The sequence below is a fragment of the Trichomycterus rosablanca genome, chromosome 24, assembly GCF_030014385.1.
Source record: "Trichomycterus rosablanca isolate fTriRos1 chromosome 24, fTriRos1.hap1, whole genome shotgun sequence".
Classification (NCBI taxonomy): Eukaryota; Metazoa; Chordata; class Actinopteri; order Siluriformes; family Trichomycteridae; genus Trichomycterus; species Trichomycterus rosablanca.
Window position 1 is genome coordinate 18488907 of NC_086011.1, and position 26983 is coordinate 18515889.

The window sequence follows — 26983 nt, forward strand, 5'->3', positions numbered from 1 at the left end:
AGAAGAAATGTCTGCTAATCTGAAGCAGCTTTCTGTAGCTCACAGGATTTGTTCTGTGGAAACATCTGTGGGTGCATCAGATCTGACACACTGTGATAAAGCTTCATGCAGCCGAGTGCAGATGAGCCTGATAGCACACGGCATTATTTTAAAGAGAAACTGCTGCAGATGTTTTGTGTGAGGGATCGTGATGCATCAGATGGTGCGTACTGAACCAGTCGTGTGTGAAAGGGCGTGACCTTGTCATGTGCAGAGTGACACAGCACGTGTGAGACACCAAGCCGTGTTATTAGCACTGAAGGTAACCCGTTATTTACTCAGGTTTAACACTAGAAGTCCCAGAAATTTCGAGCTCCCCCCTGAAGTCCCGAAAGAGGGTCAAATGACCCTTAGTCCGAACTGACGACTCTGATGGCTCCAATTAGCATCCTTTCATTTGTAAATGTGGCCATTGCCTGAGGAATCTGCAGGGGGGAGTAGAGCTGAATTCACACTAACGTCTGTCTAATACTTGAAAAGGACTAAAAACTCACAAAGATCAGTTTCAGTTCCCTGTTCCTAAATGTTCTGTACAGAGAATTAGCCAGACATTATGTAATGGCTTTTTCCATCCAAAAGTCAGCTTTTTAAGTAGTTATAAGTCAAAAAGTTTTACCATATAAATCAATAAATTTTACCTAAAAAATCAATTTCTAACATACTCTTAACAGTTGTGAAATCAACTGGTTATATTGTACATATAGTTTGCAAAACATACAATCTGTTTCAAGTTTTCAAGTTTTTCTAAAATAATTTATTTATGTTTTTGAGTGTAATATGAGTTTATATTATGAGTGTAAGCAAAAGAATGTAAGCTGCTCCTGAGTGTGTCTGCCCACCCCCCAGCTGCATTGTTGTGCAGGGGATATGCATAAGGTTGCTAACACCTTAGCAAATTTGCATGCAGCCTTTTGTGCTGTGGGGGATAAATAGGTGACTGCTTCACCTATTTTGTTCAAAAGAAACAAAATGCAGAGAAGGCTCACCACTCAACAGGCATTGGAACTGATCCTGAGCAACACCAACCCTTGTGACTCAGATGGAGAAGACATAGTCCTTCAACCGGATTCGGACTCTGAGCTGTCTTCAGGTTAGATTTTTCAAATTACCTATTTTTATTTCCTGACTATCTTTTTTATTTAGAACCAAAACAAAATGTTAATTTGAAATTATTTATCTTGCAGATGAGGAGACTCCTCCTCTACCAAAAAAGAGAGCTCGGTTGGCGAGTGAGCCGACAGAGACCGCAAAAGATGGCACAGTGTGGCGTGAAGTACAAGTGGGGAAACGTCTCCATTTCACCCCAATAGAACCGTACCCTACAGATGGAGAGCCAAGGGCTAAGGCCAGACGAAGTGTCCGGAGTCGCCTTCAGAGCTTCCTCTGTTTTATCACTCTTGACATGCTTCGTAGCATTCAAGAATGGACTACTCAACATGCACGTCACACAGAGCAGGTGGATTGGTTCATGGATCTCCCGGAACTAATGGCATTTATTTCAGTCATTATCTTGCGGGGGGTGACCAAGGTTCCATCACTACGTGACAGCTGGTCAGCAAACCTGGCAAACCCAAGGATCATTGCAACTATGGCCCGAAACCGCTTCCAAGACATCATGCAACACCTACGCTTTGATGACATGTTCACACGCAGTGAGCGAGCGGAGACCGATAAGTTTGCTGCAATCTCCGATGTGTGGAGATCGTTTGTCACCAACTGCATCGCATCCTACAACCCTGGTCGACACATCACTATTGATGAACAGCTTTTCCCGTCAAAGACTCGCTGCTGTTTTCTGCAATACATTGCAACAAAACCAGACAAGTTTGGCATCAAGTTTTGGGTGGCTTGCGACTTGAAATCAAAGTACATCTGTAATGTCCTCCCATATCTTGGCAAGGACCCCAGTCGTCCCAGCAGGGAGAGACTGTCCGAAACTGTAGTGATGAGGCTGATGGAACCATTCATGGACAAGGGCAGAACTGTAACCACGGACAATTTCTTTACATCATTGTCACTTGCACAACGACTGCTTAGCCGGAAAACCACTATCCTCGGCACAGTCAACAAGAGTCGCCGGGAAATTCCTCAATCCACTAGACAGATGGACCGCACTGAATTCACCACTCAGGTGTTTTCAACCACTGGTGCCACACTGACAGTGTATGCACCCAAACGAAAGAAGGCCGTCTACATTCTCAGCAGCATGCACAGCGTGGTTGAGACTGAGGATACCAACAAAAGGAAGCCAAACACGGTCACACAATACAACCACACAAAGTGCGGTGTGGATGTAATGGACTAAATGTTGCGGGAGCACAGCGTGCGTGCAGGAACACGGAGATGGCCAGTCGCCGTGTTCTACAACATGATTGACATGGCAGCACTGAATGCGCATGTTCTTTATCAGGCATGCACTGGGGTGCAGGAGAGACGGGTGGACTTCCTGGTTGAGCTTGCAAAAGAGTTAGGTGACTCTCATGTGAGTGAAAAGAAGGCACGCAAGGAGAAACTCCTTCGGCAACAACCTTCCACACCCAGCCCTGGCAAAAGGGCGAAGTGTCAGGTCAACCATCGATGCACGAACAATTGTGCAACTGAGAGATGTGTTGACTGCTACAAATACACGTGTGGCAAATGTACCAGGGACATACCCAGGCAGTGCCAGGTATGTTCCGACAGTGCAGACAGACTGCTGAGTGAGTGCTGAAATGCTAGTCACACAAGAAGGACATGCCACTCACACACACACACGCAGCCCCCCACTGCAGCCTATTGTAAATATGTGTGGAATTGTTTTATTCCTTGTATTTTTTTTATTATTTTTATAACAAAAATAAAAAGCATGGAAACAAATAACAGTTGTTCTTTTGTATATTTTTCACACTGAAATTTCAGTCCTCTTGACTTAGACACAAATGCTTCTGGTCATTACTCACAGCTGTACCTTGCTCTAAAATTTCTAATTCTCTATTTAAAATATATAAAAAATGATTCATTGTTTCAGTGCTTTTTTGCTCAAATAAAACTAAACTAAATACAATATGTATAGTCTTTATATTATCAAATACAATAAACTGAATAGAACTAACTAGAAACTAAATGGCTAAACTCAATGGAAAACAACAACCTCCTGTGGTGCGACAGTAATGGCCTTATTTGCAGAACAAAAGACGGTGATTATAGGATGTTAGCTAAAATCCTTCAGGTCATTCGACCCGTCTCTGGGTTCCAAAGGTAGAAATGCTAAATGACCCCTCTCTGGGACTTCTAGTGTTAAAGTGTAAAGGGGCTCAAGTGTAACACCAGATTACAGACGTGAGTGTGTGTGAGTGTGTGTGTGTGTGTGTGTGTGTGTGTGTGTGTGTGTGTGTGTGAGAGAGAGAGAGAGATTGCAGTGCCCCACAGGAAGGGTGTGCTGGCTTCCTGAATGTGAACAAATGGATAACACAAACTTTGCCCATTAGTCTCTCCAGAACCAGCCAGAAGAGGAAGTGAGAAAGAAATCACGAGCAGGAAATGACATCGGCGTATGAGCTCCACGGCGGCTCCGCGGCAGACGAGAACGGACCACCCAAAAAAAATAAGAAGAGACCAAAAGCAGCGACGTGACAAAGGAGATGGTGAAATTATATTATACTGAAGTGTCAGGAAGAACTGGTGAACAGATGTATGTGTGTGTGTGTGTGTGTGTGTGTGTGTGTGTGTGTGTGTGTGTGTGTGTGTGTGTGTGTGTGTGTGTGTGTGTGTGTGTGGCATACGTTAAGGTGAAAGGTTAAGTAAATTAGGGCGGGACGAGCCATCAGGCCTGGTATAAAAGGGTTAATTAAATTATCCTCAATATTCCAAGCTCCGAAAGGCTGGTGATCAATTAAACTCAACCCCTCCACACACACACACACACACACACACCATTATTATTATTATTATTATTATTTGTAGTTTCTCATGTCTAGTGCACAATAAATTTTGGAGCCTGGTTTCCCAGTTGCTAACTTATACTGGGAAGGTGCCCGAGTCTAGAACTGAGATGGTTTGCAGCTCCAGTCACAATTATACTTACGGCATTTAGCAGAAGCTTTTTTTCCCAAAGCGACTCACAGTACTGTGACAGTATACTGTATAAGCAATTGAGGATTAAGGGCCTTTCTCAAGGGCCCAACAGTGGCAGCCTGGAAAAGGTGGGGCTTAAACCGGCAACCTTTTGATTACTAGTCTAGTACTTTAACCGCTAGGCCAACTAAACATCTTGCTGACTCCTACAGAGTGTCACTGTTACCTCACACAAACACAAAGATGCATGACAAGGTTTTATTATCATTATTATCATTATTATTATTATTATTATTATTATTAGGGGTTTAACACCATGCTTATAGCAGGAGAGGTCATTGTTCTCATTGTGTTTAGTGATCGTTACATTACGGCGATCTTACACACACATTTACAGTCTCTTGGTTCCATGTAGTTTGATTACTGTTCCCGTTCTGTCCCGCTTAAAAATTCCCTCTTGTGTTTTTGTCTGATAGCTGTTCCCTCTCTTGTAGGTATCTGGGTGCATCATGAACGTTTCCTCTCATTAGTCTGGGAAATGCTTTTACGCCGAGCGATTTGCGACTCGGACAGGATTTGATTCGAGCCGACACTTTCGTCGTGCCCCCCCCCCGTGAGGACGGCTGATATTGTGCAGAGCTTCCTGCAGGCTCCTCCGCTCTGTGTGTGTGTGTGTGTGTGTGTGTGTGTGTGTGTGTGTGTGTGTGTGTGTGTGTGCTGAATCAAAGACAAAGGCTTTTTCCCTGAGGGAAATACAGGTGGACATTATCCACTGACCAGTTCACGACCTTGCTGATTTCATGGTTCCAGTCAAAGGTCAGGGGTTCCTTAACCCCATCTGAGCGCTCGTCACATTAATAGAGGACCAGAACAGGAAGTCAGAGATAAAGTGTGAATTTTGTACAGCTTTTGCTGAGGGGTTCCTGAACTGAGAGGAACGCTGGATCATGTGCAGGATAAGAGGACGTATAAGGATAGTGTTTGACTCTTAATGAAGCAAACTTGTACAGACAAAATCTGCTGGGTTTCTCTGTTTAAGTCCATACAGAGTTTCCGTACGTCTGTTTAAGCTTTCCGTGCTCCAGACACACCAGATCCAGATTCATACTGTACTCGAGGTAACAGGAAGAGATTCTGTAGGACTAAATGAAACACATTTTTTTATGTTTGTGTGCTTACGATTTTATCCCTTGTAGCATGAAGGTTTCTTAGACGTTCACACTCCACACACACTTCACACACACTTCACCCTCTAATAAACGTGTTGGAGGGATTTGGATGCTGACTGTGTGTCTCGGTCAGCTGCTGCTGCAACAAGACGTGATGTGTAATGAAGGGAAAGGTGTGTGTGAGTGTGTGTGTGTGTGTGTATGTGTGTGTGTGTGTGTGTGGTGCAGAGGTCACGCTGAATCTTACTCATAGTGGTTTAAGTGTAAGGCAAATCTCGGAGGCTTCCTTACTTAAAGACGTCTGATTTAAAGGGCATTAGGGTAATTAGGAGCCTCATTAAATGTCTTTAAGCACCTCAGGACCGGAGTTGTGCACCACTACTGTAGGGTTTGTCTAACTTACCCAACCACACGTCCCAATCGTAATCATTTATAATAGAAAGACACTTTGCTTTGATACTGCACAGTTATAAATTTCTTTTCCTAATAAAACTGTAATGACCTGTGCTGTGCTAATAACACCATGATTATTACAACAAGGCTTTCACTTTTATTAGATTAGATTAGATTCAACTTTATTGTCATTACACATGTACAAGTACAAGGCAACGAAGTGCAGGCTTCACTACACAGCACTAATAGTACTGTACATTTAAATCTGTGTAAACATAGCGTAAGTGTTCATGTCAACCTTCATTAAGGTGAATAAAACACAGTGAGTAATGAGTGGAGCTCTCTGACCTTGCTAAAGGGGAAGACCACGGTGAGTTACGTTACTTCATTACACACTCTTGGAAAAACCAGTTCAGCAGCCGGTTCAGGCCCGCTCCGTTTCATGAGGCGTTGTGCATTTTGGGTTCTACTGCAGTGAGCAGGGAACTAACCTCTACTGGCTTTTGATATTCTGGTAAAAAGCTTGATAAAAAGCTTTAGGCTGGAATGCACTGATTTTAATTATATCAAATTCTATATTCTTTAAAAAGTGATATTGGCACCAAGGTAGCGCAGCAGGATATTCTGCTAGCACACCAACACAGAGATTCTGAACTCCTCGTTTCAGGGAATGCAGTGAGGGAATGACCGGAATATGTGGGTGGGGTCTTCAAACGCTCTGAAGGACTCTGATTGGCGGATAAAGGAGCCTGTGCAGAAGGAATGGGTGGAAAAGGGTTACGTTAAGGGCTGTGCTCGGGTTGGAGGAGGCGTGAGCAGCAATGTACCGACCTCAACTGCAAAATACTGGGGATCCCCAGCAGTGGAAGACAAATTGACTATAATAAACTGGGAGAAAATCGGAGAAAAACACATAAAAAATAGATATAAAAAGTGATACTCGCTTTTTGCCAAAAACAGGGGTTCATGACCTGTAGGCCGTGGACCATTGAAGGTATGACCTACACTTGAATGATCTGAGCACTCTATTTTGGCCCAGACCATAAAGGATAGAGCCAGAGTAGTGTCGGATGACCAAACAATAAAACATGATTCTTTCACAGACAGGTTTCATCTATGCATGTGAAAAGACCTTTAATTTACATTTTACAACCAAACACTGCAACAAACTCAGCGTGCAAAATAATCGCCGTGTAGGTGTGTGTGTGTGTGTGTGTGTGTGTGTTTGGATACGTGTTTGACAGGCGTGTGTTAGAGACACGAGAGGAAATTAAGTCTGTATCCTCGGCGTCTTCCTGACAGTCACGATGAGATTACGAAAGCAAGAGTAAAGAATCAAACACGCCGTACAGCCGTCTCACCGCTGGGTGGAAAAAAAAAGTAGAGACAGAAGCCTGTTCTGGGAAAGATTTATGACTCCTGATGAATCCACGACTGATAGTGATCAGTACACATGTTGACTTTGTGTGCTGTGTTTAATTTGGATTCTGGATAAATGAAAGTTTGCTGTGAGTGTTCGCTGCAGAAGAGAAATCACACTGCTGTAGTCCGATCCCATGGTCATTACTTTATAATTATAGGGTGTGGTAGTAACTGTGTGTGTGTGTGTGTGTGTGTGTGTGTGTGTGTGTGTGTGTTCTTCAGTGGAAGAAGAATCTACTGTAACTGGGGCTTTAGAAGTTTTATAACTTGTTGGACCATCTAAACTGTTTTAGGGAAGTCTGTGATCATTTCTGCAAGAGCCTGACAGCCTTTATAGAGTGCATGTGCCTGACTAGCCTGCCTGCAGCCCACATTTGTCTCCTATTGAAAAATCTATATTGCATAATGTAGGCTAACCAGACAACTGTGACTACAGACTGAAGTTTAGCTCCCAAACAATTAAAAGGTGTCATTAGAAAAGGTGATATAACAAAGTGAACACACCTCTGCCCAATTCTGAGTGTCTCGCAGCCATGAAATACTTCCCAATTCTTGAAAAGAATTAACAAATCACATCTGCACTCAACAAACCGACTTCTACAACCTATAAAGTACATTATGTAGCATTGTGTAGTCAATAAAACACTATTTAGGATTTACCAGCAAGATTTGTAAGCCATATAGTCGAGTAAAATGTATTTGTATAGCACTTTTTACAATAGACATTGTCTTAATTGTCTTAAATCTTTTCTTATAACTGCTATCAGATTGTTTAACAATTCATAATAATCCAAATAACTCCTAATCATTTAAAATACCTACTTTTGTATGCTATGCCTGCACCATTAAACCAATGTTTACATACCTCAATAAATACTAATTTTTGTATGCTATGCATATACCATAAAAAGTGTTTACACCATATAGTACCATACTGTACATTTTAATTCTTGTTGCTTGTTTTTATACTGTAAGTAAATGTTGTATGTATACAAGACGTCGTTGTTGTCTGATGTGAGCTGCTGTAACCAAGAAATTTCCTGCAAAGGATCAATAAAGAGTCTGTCTGTCTGTCTGTCTGTCTGTCTGTCTGTCTGTCTGTCTGTCTGTCTGTCTGTCTGTCTGTCTGTCTGTCTGTCTGTCTGTCTGTCTGTCTGTCTGTAAGCAACTTGTAAACCAGAATCCAGGACTGACAGACCAAAACCCCCAAAATAGCTTATTGTCAAAATGTATTTGTCAATTGCTGATCATACAAATATAAAGAACATAACCAGCTCACTCATTTCATAAACTTGGGTTTCTTTATTCTAAACTATTAGGTTCTGAGACGTATCCACTTTGTAAAGCGGGTCTGAAAAGCTGCACTGAAAGCACATCCACTAAATCTGTGTCTCTCTTCTTATTCTTATTCTAAATAAGAGTTAAAATGCATACAATTCTTTCTCTCTCTGGTATGTTTTAGTTTAGAGCAGAAAAGAAAAGCATTTCCTGGAGGAGGAATTTAACTGGGCTAAAAAAAATGTCCTGGCTGTCTTTCACTCATTAGCTTGAGCGGGGTCACACACACACACACACACACACACACACACACACACACACACACACACACACACACACACACACACACACACACACACACACACGAGCCGCTTTGTGGACGAATTTTTAGAATAACAGCGGCGCTTCCATTCAAACACGATAATCTGAACGTTCCAGTCAGAATGCAGCTGACAGCCTGATTGTTATGATAACATAACTAGCTCGTTTCTACTGCTGTTTACTGTACTGTCTACACTGTCTGTGCATCAGTCCACACCCAATCACCCATAAACCATATACAATTCTACATAAATCAAAAACTAAAATCTCTTTTCATAAAACTATTCAGAGCCTTCGCTGTGGCACTCCGTCACCCATTATTTGATCTGGACATTCCTATTAGCCTGGCAACATTCTGGTTCCTTTCACATCTCAGAGCTTTAACAGATAGACGGGTGAACATTAGAGGCTAACAGCGACTTGTTGCTCGTTAGTGTGAATGCAGGTCGTTTTCCTAAGCGTGTGTCGCTTCCGTGCTTGGACTGTATTCTGTCTCACTCGTGAGCACATTCTGTGGTGAACAGAATAATAAACTAACGTCCTGTACACAAACATGGGTCGAAGCAGGCATACTGGATGCAAAGAATGTAAGTCTTCAGAACATTAAAATGCAGCACATATCATGAAATCAGATTAGCTCCTGGAGGAGAGGAAACAGAGGGGGGGGGTATTTGGGGTGGGAAAACAGAAGTAAGAACGTTAAGGCTTGTACACACTGTAAGCCAATTCACAGGCTAAAATTTCCGTCAGCCAGCACCGCCCCCCCTTCCTGCACATCGCCAAGCAAAAAAGGGTTGGGGGGAAAAGGAGGTTAAAAATGCAGGAAGGAAAAAAAAGAAATAAACACAAGCCCGGCTGGAATTCACTTCAGCTCAGACTGCTGCAGCAGATTAAACTCAGATCAAAGTCTGAAATCTGTCATCTCTGCTAAAGAAGTGCTTAATAAAGCTTTGTGCTGTGAAATAATGAGAGGTGGAGAGCTACAGGAGGACAGAACGTCTGCTAATGAACATTTCATGGACACAATGACACAAAGTATTTTAGTAACACAAAGTATTTGGACACTTGCATGCACATACACAAGAGACAAGCGCTCTCAGCGTGTCCAACTGCTCATCGCTGTTCTTAAATACTTGGTTAAAAACATGATTCAGAGCCAAATACGATTCCAGCTGTAAAATCTGTGCTTCTCTGTGTGCTGCGTCTCATCGTGCAAACTTTTACTGGAGTGAATTTTTATCATGTTCTTAGACTGATGACTACAGAGGGCAAATAATCACCGGTTCATGTCACTGAGATGAGGCAACACGTCTGGTCATGCGTCACGCCGCAGCCTCCTCAGACGCCTGACTCAAACTGTGCGGCTGATGAACACTTATCAGTCCTGCTATTACGCAGCACCGTCATTACCGCCGCCGCACACGGCTATTAGCTAAAGATCTGCTTCACGTGATCACGGTGACATTAGGGGGCTCACACACCTGAAACAGGAGACGTGTGTGTTTGAGGAGCAAACAGGGTTCTGTAAGCGTGCGACGAACGGGGCAAAGTCAGAGGTCCATACCTTCCAAAAATTGGAAACGTTAATGTTCGAATGTTCTATATTTAATTAAACCACTACAGCGCTGGCTAGTGTAAACTACACGCTGCATGAGCTAATTAGCAGGAAGATGATACACCTTTAAACAGCCACAATCTTAAGCGCAGTGACACCGTTATTACCACCACACCAGTACTCGCTCATTTCCTCAGCTGAGTACTTCAATCTGAACAAAAAATTCCCATTCATTCTGATTAGATGGAGTGATTAATTCATCCTCAGTAACTAATCACCCTGATCCATTCTGCTGATATAAAACCTCGTCACTGAAATCTGAAAGCTGATCTGTGATGAAACTCAGTCTTCGTGAGGCAACGTTCAACATGACATTTCGATTACACGACGCCTTTCCTGACTGAGGGGTGGAATAGAAACGGTGAAGGAGATCACACTTGACGACACGCGGCCTGCGAACGCTCAAACGCACGCTGTCAAACAAAAAAGGGCGAAACATTACGCCACAAAGTCACCCAGCCAAATTTGCACTTTTCAGGCCTGGGCTGCCGGCCAAGCCTGCAGAAAACATACTGTACGGTAATCCCTCCATGACCACAGTCAAACACGACCCCGCAGATCGGTCAAACAGGAAGAACCAAGAGCAAAGTGCACGGAGAGCGTAACCCCTGTACAACAGGGAGCAGAATACTGGTAACATCTCTCCACAGATGGCATAATAGGAGTGTTGCAATGTTGGAAAACACTGAGCCACTAAGTAGAAATGGCGGATGGGGGGTGTCATGATTTCTCTCATGACGTTTACTGACTTTAAAAGAATCCATATGACAGAGAAGGATATTATTCACATCCATGTTCCAACACAACACACAACAACAGTTTTTTTTAATATTGCACAATAGATTTTTGGGTAGCGAAGAACCTTTTCTCTATTTTGTTTATTATTTCAACATGTTTCTTTCTGCTGAAGCAGCTTGATATGAAATACACAGTAAAAGCACAAAAACGCTTCTGAGCCACAGAAATACTAGCAGATGTGGGAATATACTGTATTGTATTGTGTGTTATTCTCTGTCTCGGCAGCTCCCTTATTAGGGGTCACCACGGCGGAACACTGTAGTCTGCATACCACACTTGGCACAGTTTCACTCCAGACGCCCTTCCTGACACCCTCCACAGTTTTATCCAGGCTTGGGGCCGGCACTGAGAATGCACTAAGAAGTACACATCCCAAGGGCTAGTCAGTTTGACCACCCCATTGCCCCTCCACCCAAACAGACATCCAATCCAGCCAATCAAGTATGTGTAGATGCCCGACAGGCTGATAGCACCGCCGTGATTCAAATCTCAGCTACAGCGGGCATTCGACAAACACCCCTTTGTCTAACGTGTAACTAACGTGTGCACCTTGAAATGAAATACTCGTCAGTGTCCAAAAAAACACTATCATGCAAAACCTTCTGAACCAATCAAATATACATAAACACTTTGTTATATCTATAAACACTTGCCCAATGTATTACCAAACTTTGGTGTACTGGATCATCTTCACAGAACATGTTTAATCGAACTAAAGCTCTTGTCTGTATCACAATCATACAACAATATAATAATTATAATCTAATATAAAACTATAATCAACATACAAAGTACTGAAACACGTTCAGTTCTAGAAACACCTTGCAATTTACTTCTCAGTGTACCGAAACACCAAATTAAACCCTTTGCAACTGACTTTTCTAAACTGTCAAACTGGCAATCCATCAAACGTGGCATTTATGAACGTGTACGGGTTTTAAAGTGGATGCAACCAACCATAACAGAACTCGATCAGCCCCCAGTGATTGGAATCTCCCTACCAGGTCAACCCGGGGTGGCGGGGCGACTGTCGCCCGACAGCAAAAAAAGGTCCTGGGTTGGACCCTCCTTCTGTGTGGAGTTTGCATGTTCTCCCCTTGTCTGTGTGGGTTTCCTCCCACAGTCCAAAAACACACAGTCAGGTGAATTGAAGATCAAGACAAATTGTCCATGACTGTTTGTGAACTGATGAGTCTTGTGTAATGAGTAACTACCTGCCCTGCCCGGTCATGTCATGTCATGAATGTAACCACAGTGTGTAAAACATGATGTTCAAATGCTAATAAATAAATAAACACACACAAACTGTCATTAAGTCCATTAAGACTTTCTGATGCATGTCTAGTGGACGTTCCAATGCATCAGTGTACTGACTCGGTATAAATAAAAGTCATTACAGTGTATTATCAACAGTGTGTTCCATGGTTGGAAGGACACAGCAGCACCACCAACACTAACCAAATGAAACAAAAGAAAGCAGACTCACCGAGCAGCAGCAGTTTCACCTCCTTGGCCGCTTTCTCTCCATCCTCCCGGAGCAGTCGGTCTATCGCCTTGGAACACTCGACCGCAGCTTTATCCTCCTGACTCACCGTGCACCCCATCGGAATAAACCTTTTCTTCCCGATTTTTGCAGTAGACACGAGCACCTTTACTCACTGTGTGTGGCTCCTCAAAGCCCTCAGAGATACACAGTCTCGTCCGGACGGGTTTACTTCCCTCTACAGGGCTGAACAAGTCAGCTAGCTCAGGGTTAGCTCTGAATGACAGATGCCCAAACGGTCGAACTCGGGCTGAATTCGGTCCGAACTCGGAGTCGGTGTGGAGTCAAAGTTACGCGACAAGAAACCGCGTCAATCAGTCGTCAAAATGTCTCGATTATTTTAAGTTTTCCGAGTTAAAGAAAGTGACCGAGCTGAGAGGAGGGACATGACGCGGACCTCATCACAAACTCCCACCGAAAGAAAAAGAACTTCGGTACTTCGGTCAGAATTTTCACTCTCGGATCGAGGCAGAACTTCACACACAAACACACAGAAAGGAACCGCACAGGAATTCAGCGTAAAGATCGAACCAAAAAGTCCAAATCGCTCACACGGTTGATCGGTTTCTCCTCACAGCGATAATCGGGGCGCCGTTAGTTAGTGGGTGACCGTTGGTTTAGTTTAGTCCTCGTGCGCAGTTCAAATGGAACTGAACGCTCTGTTGTAACCGCCACACCCGACTCACCAGCACGAGCTCACTCTATCAGACTACAATTCCAGGCCCCGCCCACTGCCAGCCTCGCGGATAAACACCGCCCATCGCCCGCGTGTCATCATGGGAAATGTAGTTTTTCAGGATTTGCTCGTATCCACCTTTTATTTACTATTAAATTTTTTCTTTCTTATTTTAGTAAAATTGTGATAAATATATGAATAAATTATGTCATACATTTAAACTGGTAATTCGAATATTTACCTACATGATTGTTTGAGTGCTTAAAATCGCAAACTTTAGGATTTTAACGTCATGTTTTACACTTTGTTCACATTCATGACAGGACAGGTAATTACACAAGATTCATCAGTTCACACTGTTATATCGAACACAGTCATGGACAATTTTGTATCTCCATTTCACCTCACTTGCACTTGGTCTTTGGACTGTAGGAGGTAACCGGAACCCACGCAGACACGGGGAGAACATGCAAACTCCACACAGAGAGGACCCGGACCGCCCCACCTGGGGATCGAACCCAGGACCTTCCTGCTGTGAGGCACGCCAACTCTAGTAGCCTTTCAACTGATTAATTGCTAGAAGTTAATATCCAAGCCAAGCTTTTATTATTTATTACTTACTCCTGCTGCAAGTTTCTTTTCCTGATCAGGGTCGCGTGGATCCAGTGCCTTCCTGGAAACACTGGGTGCACCCTCGACATGCCCTGCATCACTTACCATGTAATAACACATTTACTAAGTGGCAGGATGGAACAGCAGGTCTGGTGGATGATGTACAACACTGGGGTTTGAGGGATTTGGGAATAAACGTCACACACTCGCTGTCTGTGAGAAGTTTGGTATGTTCTTCTCGAGTTCCTAGCATTCCAGTTTTTAATGTAATGAGACAAAAGCGACGTTCACTAAAAAGCCACATTTCATTGATCTCTTAAGAACCCAGGGTTGTAGAACTTGGTATAAATTTATGGTATAATTTGTAAATAAAATACAGTACAGTGTTTGGTGGAGACCTCTCATTTTTTTCAGCCTTTCTTTGTTGCCCCCTTGTGTACACATACAACTAAACACTTCGATTTCACTATCGAATTTCTGGTCTTTGCTGAAGCTCTGTGTCAACATTGCAAGACTTTTCTTCTTCACAGATTCTCAAAACCATGGCGAAGACTTCGTGAATAAATAATGACACAGGTTTAGCACAGTAATACAGAATAAAACAGTGTAAATAATGAAGCAGAATAACCTTATAAGGAAAAACTATGGAACTTTGCTCCACAACTCACTAAATCTGATGTTGTGAGACCTGAACCTCTCTCCTTTGTGTGTGAACTGAAGTCTCACTCAGTTGTAAAGATGTTTTACAACCAAAAAATATTGTGCAACTTTGGTCCCCTAGGTCTACAAAACCCTGGTGTTGCACAAAATCCACCCGAGCTGCTGTGCCAATGTTCCACTAGTGAATGTGAGGGTGCGCCCCAGTGTTTCCAGGAAGGCCCTGGATCCATGCAACCCTGATCAGTAAAAGCTGGGGATGAATGAATGTTTTCTCTGCGATAACTGTAGGGACCAAGACAGCTTCATCACAAAAACATAAAACACAAACGATGGTTTCCTCCTTGACTACACAAACTGTGATGCAAATTATATTCATATATATTATATACATTATATAGTCATGAAAACACCGAGTCAAACAAGTTTTTATTCTTACTTTTATTTATCGCAACATGGTTTACAGCCCGAGAACTGCCAGCTGCGTATCAATATATGAAAATAAAGAGAAATAGAAGACATTTATCTGGCTTCTTCTTTAAAATGCAACTGAAAGAATTGTTGTAATTAGTTTTAATAACCCAACCTAACCTCTGCATATTTACAGTGTGCAAACTAAACACGTTTAAGGAAAATAAAGGGTTTTTTAAATATTTATTTCCATTATTTATAAATGCCAACATGTCAGTCATGAACACATACACGTCATTAAATCAGAAAGAACAGAGATTGAGTAACAACATTAATATTGTGAACACATGAATTAAACCTTATTTATCTCATAAATGTTTGACTTTAATGAAATACCATATTTTACTAACCTTTACTTTCAAAAACACTTTAATCTTTTCACTGAACAGCACAAATCAGACTAAAACATCATCTATGTATAGTACATCTACTGTGTATAGTTTACAATCAGCTCCAGAATTACCAGCACCGGTGATAAAGATGGATAAAATGGAATGAAACAATTATGTGTGGTTTATTTCCCTCATCTAACACAAAAGTATAAAGAAAATTAACTTCTATTTGAGTCAAATACATGTATTCTAATAAAATAAAACAAGATTAAGTTTCCTTAATCATTCATCAATGAGATGCTGTTTTCCCCTTTTGGCTGCTCCTGTATTCGGATCATTATGGTCTGCCTACTTGATGTGGCACAGTTTTTATGCCGGATGCCCTTCCTGACACAGCCCTGCTCACTATATCCAGGTTTGGGAGCAGCACTAAGAGCGCACTGAGAAGTGCACCATGCAATAGCGAGGCTGTTTAACCACCTGAGCACCCACAATCAATTCCTAAAGATAATTAACCATTTTCTTTTACCTTTTTACACATTTTTAACATGAACGCTGATAATTCTGGAGGCGACAAGTTACATAATGTAGTAATATTAAATGTAGTTCATACAGATATCACGTATAATGTAAAAACAATCAGTAACAGTTTTATTAGAGAACGGGGAGTAACCGTAGCTCAACAACCTTTATGTTTTACAATTAATCTAATTCTACAGATACACACGTTTGGTAGTTATGTAGCCTACATTTATGACACACAGTTTAAAATACTCTGGCAGCAAAATAATTTTCTTTTTTGCATTAGATTGTGCATTACTTATACTGGGTTACCTGTGCAGTGTTACCTGTGCAGAGTTCAGGCAGGGGTGTTATAACGTTTTAGGACCTGAGCCACAGGTTTGTGCTGTTTGTTGTGCATTTAGATTCATGTATTGTCCTTTAAGCAGTTAATATAAGGCTGTATGATTATTAAGGAAGTTCTGTTGTCCTGTTAAATCCTCTAACCTTCATGATTTACGTTTGGCTAACTCATCAATCCACAAAACACGGCACTACTAGTTAAAAGTACCACAAATAACACACACACACACACACACAAACACACTTTATACATATTTAATCATCGAATCTCACACACTGACAGTTTAGCTAAGAACAAACGCGTCATGAGGTAAACAACTCCAATGCAAGGCTGGCACTGTTCACACACACCGTCCCATCGTACATCACTACTACCACTTTCGATCAATAAGCTGTTTGTATTTTCTCCAGACACCTGATTTTATTCCATAAATGTGTTTGTGATACTGAACTAGCTCTGGATCTAGAGAAGAACACCCACTTTTAAAGCATAGGAGGTGTCGAGCCACTACATCGCCCTCCATGTATGCTTTAACACTCGGAACGCTGCTTGTGCTTGCATTGCTTTATGAATATGAAAATGTTTTGTACTTATGTACATCCCTAACCTAATGAATACTTTTAATATTGTGTTGGGACCAAGTGCCACATGCATAAACACCATCTAAATACTGTAGTTTGCACAGGTTGTCAAACAGGTGAATAGAATATCTTAGGATTTTGCACACACACATACCACACACACTTGTTTACATTTAGTATTAAAGGCAGTAAAACTCTATTTATAAAATATACTCGATTTTATTATAGATATATATAGCTGGTCTGTAGTAGATGAAGTATTTAATGGCTCTCTGTTGTGCTTCGCATCAAAAAAGTGCTCAAACTTCTGATTCAGTCATTATAACTCTCATCATCTCACATTCATGCTTGATCAACCACAATCTGGCTTGTTTATCACCATCTTACTCGTCTTTCCATGTTAAATCAAAGCAAAAATGGCAAAACTTTGAAGATAAAATAATTGAAAAGCATTAATACATTTATCATAACATAACAATCTTTCTTCTGTGAGGTGGTGACCTCCTAAAGGACACTGATTGATCACCGCAGTGTCCTGACTGATAGTTAATAGAATATCACCCAACCCAATGTCAAATATTATCAATCAGGAAGCTTAATAAGATGAACTAGCATCTAGCACTGATTTCTTGGATATGGTTTCTTTACATAGACCAAGTTGGCTGAGCTTGTTAACAGAATGCGCAGACAATCTCCCAATGGAAATGATTTTTGTTTACATGTTGAATTTCAATCCCCAAACCAAAATCTAAGACATTACACGGCATTATGAAGTCTACACAACTAAAATAGATCCTTCAATGGCAAGTAAGGTTCAGCTTAAACGCTAGGTCAAAGCTATGTTTCTTGCAGAACCGTTCCTGCCAACCATTCACCTCACAACTCAACAAGACTGGCAAGTTTCTCCATCATCCATCCTTTCTTCTACATCTCTTACACAAGCCTGTCATATCATCACAGCTGAACCTTTCAGTGTTCCTCCCCTAAAAACGACCCTGTAAGTGTTTTTGTCTCTTTCAGCGCAAAAGCACATCAATCTTTACAGCACGGTCTCAACTCAGTGGACCAAGCTGCACTTTATATATTTCGGTACTTTATATATATAGTGGTTTTCTTTCACTATAAAACATCTAAACTGTTCTGTTTATATTCTAAGAATGACATGCTTACCAACAAACACCAAACACAGAACCATCACATGACGTCCATATTTATCTTAATGCTCATTAATATCCCATATGATGATGATGAACAGTATAGAAATCTGTATATATAAAACCCACCGGTGAACATATTTACAGTTTGCATACGTATCACTCGGTTATTGTGCTATAATCTATCAGCTACGACTGCGACTTTTTTCACTCCAGTGTACAGATTATTGCCGTATTAAAGACAGGAAGGATAGTAAGTCATTACAGAAGAGGAATGTACTACAAGCACCGACGCAAGACAGCAACAACCAGCCCAACCATCACGTAATCTCACCAGTGAAAGTGGGAGAGCGGCAAATTCCTGCCACATTGGTCCCTAAATCCCGAAAAATAAAACAAAACAGAATTTCAACAACGAGCTACAATTTGGGACAGTGAGTTTTTTCATGCCATCACATCTTTGTCACATCAGTTGGGGTTCAAATCAATTCTGTATCTCAGGGTTTGTATGAGACAAAAAATGGGTTGCAGGGAAAAATAGTTATAATTATATAAACAAATTTCAACAGGCACATAAACACAAAATGAACTTATACACGAGCGCCCCCTCATGGAGGCTTTACGTTACATCTTGTAAACCACAGTGGGACCAGATCGCTACTATTTTCATTAACAAAGTGAATCTTGTTTTGATGCATCGTTTGTGTTGCTTAAAAACAGTTTGCGAGTTTGCGAGCTGTTCATGTAGCAGGAAGTTTCAGGAGGCTACGACGTGCACTTCATGGCCCTCCAGAAGTCTAGTTTAGTGTTCGTCCTGTCTGTGGAGCTACTGCAGTGCTGTATTGTTTGCTGAGCTGGAGGCGACGTTTATTATTGCTAAAACCCTGAAATTCTCTTTCAGTTTGTCAGCTTTTGCTAATGGCTTTTTGCTGGTAGCTTGTTATGAAAGCTGTTAGGGTTTATTTATATATAAAATCTCTATGAGTGCATCCTGTAGTGTGGAAAATACATCTCAGCATCATAAATGATATTCGTATTGATTAACAGACCAGGGAGTAACAAGTGCTTGGTCATTTAGAGCCTCTACACAACTATGTTATGATTATAGAGTAGCATCATTAAGTCTTAATAAAAAATTAAAATGCATGTAATTAAATTACTTTATCATAAAACTAAACGAACCCTTTGTGGACGTTTGTGCAGCTATTACCTCGAAGGCCTCAAATTATTATTTTTTGATCAAACAATAAACAGGACGGCGGGAATCAGCCCTGATATTAAAACTGTGCTAAAATCAGAGATCTGGTTACACTGGATATACAATACACACTCACACACACACACACACACACACAGTTATTAAAATATTAAACGTGGGTAAATCCTAGTGGCCACTGCTAGATTTGCTGCTCCCTGTCGTCCAGTCAATGATGATGAAGCTCAGGCTCATGATCATGAACAGAAAACCCACTCCAGCGAAACAGGCGGCCTGTGTGTGAGAGAGAGAGAAAACACACAGGGATGCAAATCATAAAGACTTACAAGATTAAAACGACCTACAAAAATATCAACTGCTTGACTTATTATGACGTGAGTCGTGAATTCATGTCAACAAAGCTTCAGGCTTCATTAAATCAAATGTAGCAGCAGTAGAATCAGAGAGGTTCTGAACTCAAATGTTGATTTAGACATATAGTGTTGTGTGTGTGTGTGTGTGTGTGTGTGTGTGTGTGTGTGTGTGTGTGTGTGTGTGTGCGTGCGTGCGCACGAGTCCTCACCAGGATTTTGGGTGCCGAGCGCGGTGGCTCCTCCTCTTTGGGAACAATTCGGATGTAGAACACGGCCGGAAAGATGAAGATGAGACACGGGGCCGATGTAGCTCCTGGGGGGAACAAAGACACACACACACACACATGCATATGAACACACATTCTAACTTTGTCCTGGTCAGGGTCGGAGGGGGTCCGGTTCCTTTGGGAAACACCGGGTACACGTCAGGAATATCTTGGACAGAGTGCCAATCCATCATTTGGTGGGCAGAATGACTGACCTATGACTCCGAAGATGCCCAGGATGTTGGGGGCGAAGATGACGAGCAGATTGATGCAGGTTAGAAGCAGGATGGCGATGGCGATGTGTCTCGGCCACCAGAAGGTCTTATTGGGGAAGAAGAGCTGCTGGATGGCTCGCCTCACCTGCACAACACAAAACGACAATGAGTGTGTCATGCTTTACTGATGATTATGGTGTGTGTGTGTGTGTGTGTGTGTGTGTGTGTGTGAGACTTACAGGGAACAGTACAATAGGTACGGTGAGCGTGACGGCGGTCAGTACGGCCACACGAACACAGAGGATCAGCGTGTCGTACGGGTCGATCCTACTGTAGGTGTGCAGCAGCTCAGCCTCCACCTTATCTACACACACACACACACTATTATTTTAACACTATAACATAATAAACTAAAACAATATACTATTATTATTAAAATAACTTCTTCACTATAACACAAATAACACTTTAAATTTAAGTGAAAACAAAAAGCATGAATGTGTAGACTGTTTTACATGATCTATTGAAAGCCGCACAATGTTTTTACTAATTAAGTTAATTGATTTTTGTTAATAGACACTAATTACTACTTTGATGCCTGCAACACATTTCAAAACAGTTGGGACAGGGCAATGTAAGACTGAAGATTTGTTTTTCCTATAGCCTATTATGGGTCTTTAAGAATGGACAAATATTTGATTCGTCCACCTCAGACGTGCAAAGGTCAAGGGACAGGGACTATGAATGATTCCAGTTCAGCTGATGCAATTCCTGCTGAAGTAGACAGAGGTGGGTGGTGAAGCAACATCAACCAAAAAAAAAACAAAAAAAAACAATATTAAGATACATACTTTGATTATGACTTTATTGAATTAACCATGATAAAAAAGGGCTAATAAACGTTTCTTTAAAACCAATACCCGTGTCAAGGGGGTCAAAGACGTTTTATTTGAACACGTGGGGGTCTAAGAGAAGAAAAAGTTATGAGTCGTTGGATGCAATGTCAACTGTACACCACTAGAGGGCGGCACTAACAGGCTGTATCACTGGGTGTGTGGCATCGTCTAAATCTTACAACATCTCTGCAACATCAGTAATGGTATGCAATGTTTATTTATGCAATGTATGTTTTCTAGTTTTAAATATATATATATTTAAACAAAAAGGCAAAAAATGTGACGGTCAACATCCGTCCAGTCTCACCGTAGAAGGTCAGATATCCGAACAGCGCAGCCAGGAAGTACATGACGTACATGACGGTGATGGAGATGTTGGACACGTGCTGCATCTTTTTCTTGGTGGGGCTGAAATCAGAGCATGTCGGGATGTGATTGTGCGCACACACACACGCACACACACAAAGTAAGATTACAGCACGGACGTGGCTTCAGTACAGTGGACACAACCAATCACTGCCATCAGAAATGCCGATCAGTTCTGTTTAGCTTCCTAATCTGAGAAGTTGATCATTAAGCACCCTGATGATGTCTTACTCTTGAAACCTCCAGTCTAGCTGGAGGTCTAGCTCGATTTCCTAAAGCTACAGGGATCAAGAATTTAAAAGCTGAAGGTGAGGTTTGACGACCTCAAATCTGATCACCACCTGGCACGGTACAACTATGTACTGTTTAACTGTTTAACATTAAATGCACTACTTATTGCAGCATGACTAACCAGCAACAGTGCAACAATTCAACCCACAGCTTTTTAACAGGGCAGGTTTTACTGCCAGCGCTCCACGTCCTGTCACCAAAAATTGCAGCTCTGATTGAAGATGAAAGCTGCATTGCTGCTGGTGTGAACGCTGGGTAAACAGAACTCATCCTTGATTTCACGCCTCTATAACTAATATGTGTGCCAGGAAAGAGACAGATGTGGCGTCTACACGCTTCTGACTTATAAAAAAGTCGTGACATGCAGGCTGTGTGATGCATTAAACACGTGGCGCTCTGGAATGCCAGGCTGCAACCCGAGGGCATCTGCATGATCACATCTCCAACATCACACAGACACCAGATCAGATCAGTCGGATTGGAAGACTCACTTGCGCAGTTCTGTGTAAATGGGCAGCACCTCCGGGTGGCACACGAACGCAAACGCCAGGATGGGGATGGTGTAGGCGGTCTGGAGAGGAAAACACAAAAGAACAACGTCGTTATTGTTATACACACGTCATACAAACTGTACCGTACAATTATTGAAAAAAGTGCAGGGTCAGTTATCGTACAGCATTCCTAGAGCTGAGAGGGATAAGAGCCTTTCTCAAGGTCCCGACTGCGGCCGCTTGGCAGAGCTGGGATGTGAACCCTCAACACATTGCCATGGATACCGAGACTTCGACTGTGACCTGCTTAACTAGCGCCCCTCCACTTTAGAGGGCCTTAAAGACGGGGCCCTTCACAGAGGGGTCATTGTTCGGGAGATTAATCGCCGGCTCGGTTCTGGACGCGATCCAGCTCGGGCCGATCAGAGATGCCGGTCCCGTGCCCCGGGCTACAGACTCTTACAGACATGCTAATGGGATGCTAATCGAGGCGTGTGGAATTTCTCGACAATGCTCTTACGCAGCGCTAGCGTTCGGGAGGAGCGTCCGATGCTAAAGCTAAGTCATAAATACTGTCTGATAAACAGGCTGAACAAGACTAGGAGTCTAGGAGTGTAAAAAGTGACACTAGAGACGCCGGACTGAACTGTAACCGCACCGCCAGTGAACTCGCTGAACTCATTAGAAGTGACGAATGAAGAGAGACGCCTCGATTCTCGATTCTCGATTCTCGCTTCTAAGACAGAGAGAGAAACAAAAGAAATGAGGAATGAAATGAAACGAAGACCTGTAAATATCGGTGCTTTTAGTTTCTAGAGTAATTTAAGATCACTGGAGGCTGGTGGATCCCAAACTGTTCTGCCAGTCTGTAAGCAAAACCATTTACAGTATGGTGTGGTACTTTATACAGTAGCTTAACCAGGGTTTTCCCTAAACTGTTTAAGGCTCAGGTGGCAAGAGGTACCAGAGGAATCCAAAAAAATATATAAAATTTTTGAGCTCAAAAAGCGAGCATGTTGACACCCAAAAACATGTCAGGTCATTTTTGGTCTGAAGATTCCTACAGCACGCCTCGACCAATAGAACTCCAGTTCTTGAACCGGTTCCGTTCAGGTTCTTAGAACCTTGGTGCTTTTTTAAAAACCAAGAACCGCCCTGGATTTTCACCAGATTTTAGAAGCCCAGGATGCGCCATCGACGGTGGGCGTGGCACAACGAGGGTAAAGAGTGCTAAGACGATGGTGGAGCGTGTAGATTAACTGTGAGGATTTGTGCTGCTGTTACAGATTTATCCAAAGTGACTTACAGTACACAGTCCAAGCAATTGAGGGTTAAGGGCCTCGCTCAAGGGCCCAACAGTGGCAACCTGGCAGAGGTGGGGCTTGAACCAGCAACCTTCTTGCCTATCAACTATCGATCAAAAGAGCTCTTGGTGCTGCTGATTTCTAAAACCTCCTTAAATTCGTTATTATTTATCCGCGGCGAGCCGTGAGTGTGGCGACTGACCTGAATGTTGAGGTTGAACATGCGTGGGGTGCAGGAGGGGTCGTCATCGGGGGTTATGGTGATGTGCTCGGCGATCACGCCACTCGTGTTGACGTGCAGTCCCGCCGTCCGGTTGGAGGAGAACTCCGAGAAGGGACACGGGATCTGGAACTTCTTATAAATCACCTAGAGAGGGGACACAGAGAAGGTCAGTTCGGTCGGTCCATAAACCAGTAAACACTTCAGTCACCACAGTAATGAGGTGCAGGTTTGGGATTAGACCAGATTTAGCAGAACCTCAGGAACGGATTAATCCAAAACAACAACAGATTCAGGTTCAAGGATCTAAATCCTCCATCCAGAGGTCACAGGGTCAGAAATGCGCCGACGTTTGTACTAATACAGTAAACAATCAGTAACCATCTGATGACTTATGTGAATAAGGGTTAAGGGCCTCGCTCTAGGGCCCAACAGTGGCAACCTGGCAGTGGTGAGTCTTGAACCAGCAACCTTCTGATTACTGGACCAGTACCTTAACCGCTAGGATACAGCAGCCCTTTCATTTAAATCTGAATAAAAACAAGTAAAGGAAATTACAAAACCTTCATTCATTCATTCAGTGTCTGTTTTAGCACCATTTTATCCTGGTCAGGGTCACAGTGGGTCTGATTCACTGAGCAAAAGGTAGGAGACACCTCGGACAGGTCGGCAGCCCATCACAGGGCAAACACACACACACACACACACACACACACACACTTCTGTAGCTCCAGGTAACCTAACTGCATGACTTTGGACTGTGGGAGGAAACCGGAGCACCCGGAGGAAACCCACATTCTCTCACACACACACACACACACACACACACACACACACACACACACTATTTATAGTAGCTCTAATTTGTCTGATTGCAGTCTTTGGATTTGTCGGAGGAAACCCACACAGACACGGGGAGAACATGCAAACCCCACACAGAAAGGACCTGGACCGCTCCACCTGAGAATCGAACCCAGGACCTTCTTTCTGTGAGGTGACGGTGCTGCCCACCGTGCCACCCTCACGCCCTCTGTCAAAACAGAAATCTGATTTTGTGTCCCTGTGATGGACTGGCGACCAGTGATTCGCCCAGTGAAACGGACCCACCGTGACCCTGACCAGGATAAGGTGGTGGTAAAACAGACAGTGAATGAATGAACGTCATTTTAAACATCATAGGGAGGAAGTAAAAACCCAGAAGGAAGATTTCACACCATAATCAGCTCTAATCTTGGATCGTAAATACACAAACACACACACACACACGCACACACACATACATACACACACTCATACATACACACACACACACACACACACACACACACACACTTATTTACAGCGTGATTAAAACAAGCGCTGACTGCTGGCTGAACCAATCAGGATGTTTTATCTTTTGAACCCTGTAACCAGAACCATCAGCCGGACCCGTGTGGAACGTCTCCACGGTGTCGTGTACGGTAGACGTACCGAGATGAGGAAGAACACCATACAGCTGAGAGAGAAGCCACTCGTGTAGCCCAGATACCCTGAAACACACAGATCAGTCATGACCATACGGCCAAAAGTATGTGGACACCCACTTTAAATTGAGCTGAGGTTCAGGTGTATGAAATCAAATATCTAAAATTAATAATGAATGAATGAGTGAATATGAATCAGTGGATTGTGGATTTGTGTACCTGGATTATTGAACATGCATCAAGAGTCTGTAAACTTAGGTAATTAGTTCCAGCCTGACAGTGTGTAAATTGAGAAAGTATTCACACCCCTTGACTTTGTGCTCCATATTGTGTTGTGGATTTCATTTACAATAAATATTATTGCTATTTTCACCACTAATCACTGTAAATAAACGCTAAGGAGCATTAATACGTACCCAGTTGCTTCATCAGAGCCAGAGGGAGGATGATACAGATGGAGACGATCACCACCAGGTAATTACCGTTTAGATACCACTCGCTATAAAAGAGATGAGAAAAATGTACCATTATTTTTACACGCTCATTTCTGCGTGGCCTGTAGATTAAGGTAGAAGAGGTTTGGACTGGAACCTCACAGCCCTGACTGGATCTTAAGTTTTTTGTTGAAATAAATGCCCCCCTCACTCTTTCTGTAAAGCCCATAAGCTGATCACTCTGCCCTGTTGGGTTCTCTCAGCTCTCGGAGAGTCACGCACTGATCTCCATTATCCCCCGTCTCTGTGCAGTACCATCAATCCGCCAGCAGAGGGCATAACTGCAGCAGTTATAAAGAATCCCTTGGATCCTCTGTACAGCAAAGCTGAGATTCATATTTTTTAATTAAAAGGTTGCAATTATTAAAATCAGCCGAGTGATGTTTGCTGAGAGTGGACGTTAGTTCCACGCTCCATAAAAACTGATCATCAGTAGCGGACAAAATCGGCCACTGGTCTGCCGGGTAGAAACAGACCAGACCAAAAAGTGGGCGGAGTCTTCCACGCCGTGTAAGGACCCTGGTTAGTAGCCCGAGACGCCTGTACAGAAGTGGAGGAACGTGGAGATCAGCGCGTGACTCTCCGTGTGCGAGACCGAAGTACAGGCGAATAAGAAGGGGTCACGTTGGAGGGAGGGCGTGTCAGGAGAACATACCCTCCTCGTACACCATCGGGGTCTCCAGCAGAGGAAGAGCTATGGCTATGACCAAACTGGGAGAAAATGCAGAAATAAAATAGATCGAACTGCAGAAACGAGTTTACGCTGCGCTCTGAAAGATCGATTTCTCTCTGCGTCCGTTGTTCGGAAGCTCTAGTAATCGGCTATCACTATGGCAACCGTTTCATCCTCTCTCTTGTGAGCATCCTTGTTAGTCGTCGAGGGGACAGAAAATATGCAAATGAACCTCAGACAGTCCAGGTCGTCTCTGCGCCAGCCTTCAGAGCGCACGGTTTGCATTAACTCACGTTCACACACCAGCCGCGCTGCGTGTACCCACCGGCTCTGACCTTCACAACATAAATGTGCTCAGATGCATAATGTAGAAACCAGCCCTGCATTTCTACACACCGTCTCTGACTTAGAGATGAAGATGATCTCGTTCTGCTTCTGCTGCGGTTACGCCCTCTGCTGGCTGGCAGACGGGGGATAACAGAGATCAGTGTGTGATTCTCCGTGCACGATACGGATCCCCGTATGAACCTGCTTCATTCAGGTGAAAAGAAGCGGTTGGTACTGCCCAGTAGAGGAAGCACAGTGCGATTACCCGGATACGACAAAATTGGGTGGAAATGCTTTAACATATGAAAAGATTCACAACACGAACTTACTCGAACGGCGTGTCCACCTTGAGAAAGGCCTGAATGACCAGAGGAAACTCGTACTTGACGATGTACAGGTAGCTGGACATAGCTGCGAGATAAAAGAGAG

At 42.8% G+C, this 26983-nt stretch overlaps 3 protein-coding genes across 7 annotated transcripts in view; 1 reads left to right on the forward strand and 2 right to left on the reverse strand.

The window, feature by feature from the left end:
* The window catches only part of gnai2a (guanine nucleotide binding protein (G protein), alpha inhibiting activity polypeptide 2a), a 43294-nt gene extending 29972 nt beyond the window's left edge, over positions 1-13322 (reverse strand). For both annotated transcript variants that reach the window (XM_062986677.1, XM_062986676.1), the window contains exon 1: positions 12575-13322. In XM_062986677.1, the coding sequence (XP_062842747.1) occupies positions 12575-12692 (118 nt within the window). In that variant the 5' untranslated portion in view covers positions 12693-13322. The remainder of the gene's footprint in view (positions 1-12574) is intronic.
* Positions 846-2892, forward strand: LOC134301789 (uncharacterized). The gene is made up of 2 exons (XM_062986675.1): positions 846-1129; positions 1224-2892. Exons 1-2 carry the CDS (start codon positions 1009-1011, stop codon positions 2342-2344), a joined length of 1242 nt encoding a protein of 413 aa, XP_062842745.1. The 5' UTR covers positions 846-1008; the 3' UTR covers positions 2345-2892.
* Positions 13323-14999: 1677 nt separating the features above from the next.
* slc38a3a (solute carrier family 38 member 3a) overlaps positions 15000-26983 on the reverse strand; it is a 28156-nt gene continuing 16172 nt past the window's right edge. For all 4 annotated transcript variants that reach the window (XM_062986304.1, XM_062986303.1, XM_062986302.1 and 1 more), the window contains 10 exons: positions 26884-26965; positions 25477-25559; positions 25068-25126; positions 23580-23744; positions 22074-22153; positions 21233-21333; positions 20269-20393; positions 20030-20174; positions 19758-19861; positions 15000-19468 (listed from right to left, as the gene is read on the reverse strand). In XM_062986304.1, coding sequence (XP_062842374.1) covers positions 19364-19468; positions 19758-19861; positions 20030-20174; positions 20269-20393; positions 21233-21333; positions 22074-22153; positions 23580-23744; positions 25068-25126; positions 25477-25559; positions 26884-26965 — 1049 coding nt within the window. In that variant the 3' untranslated portion in view covers positions 15000-19363. The remainder of the gene's footprint in view (positions 19469-19757; positions 19862-20029; positions 20175-20268; positions 20394-21232; positions 21334-22073; positions 22154-23579; positions 23745-25067; positions 25127-25476; positions 25560-26883; positions 26966-26983) is intronic.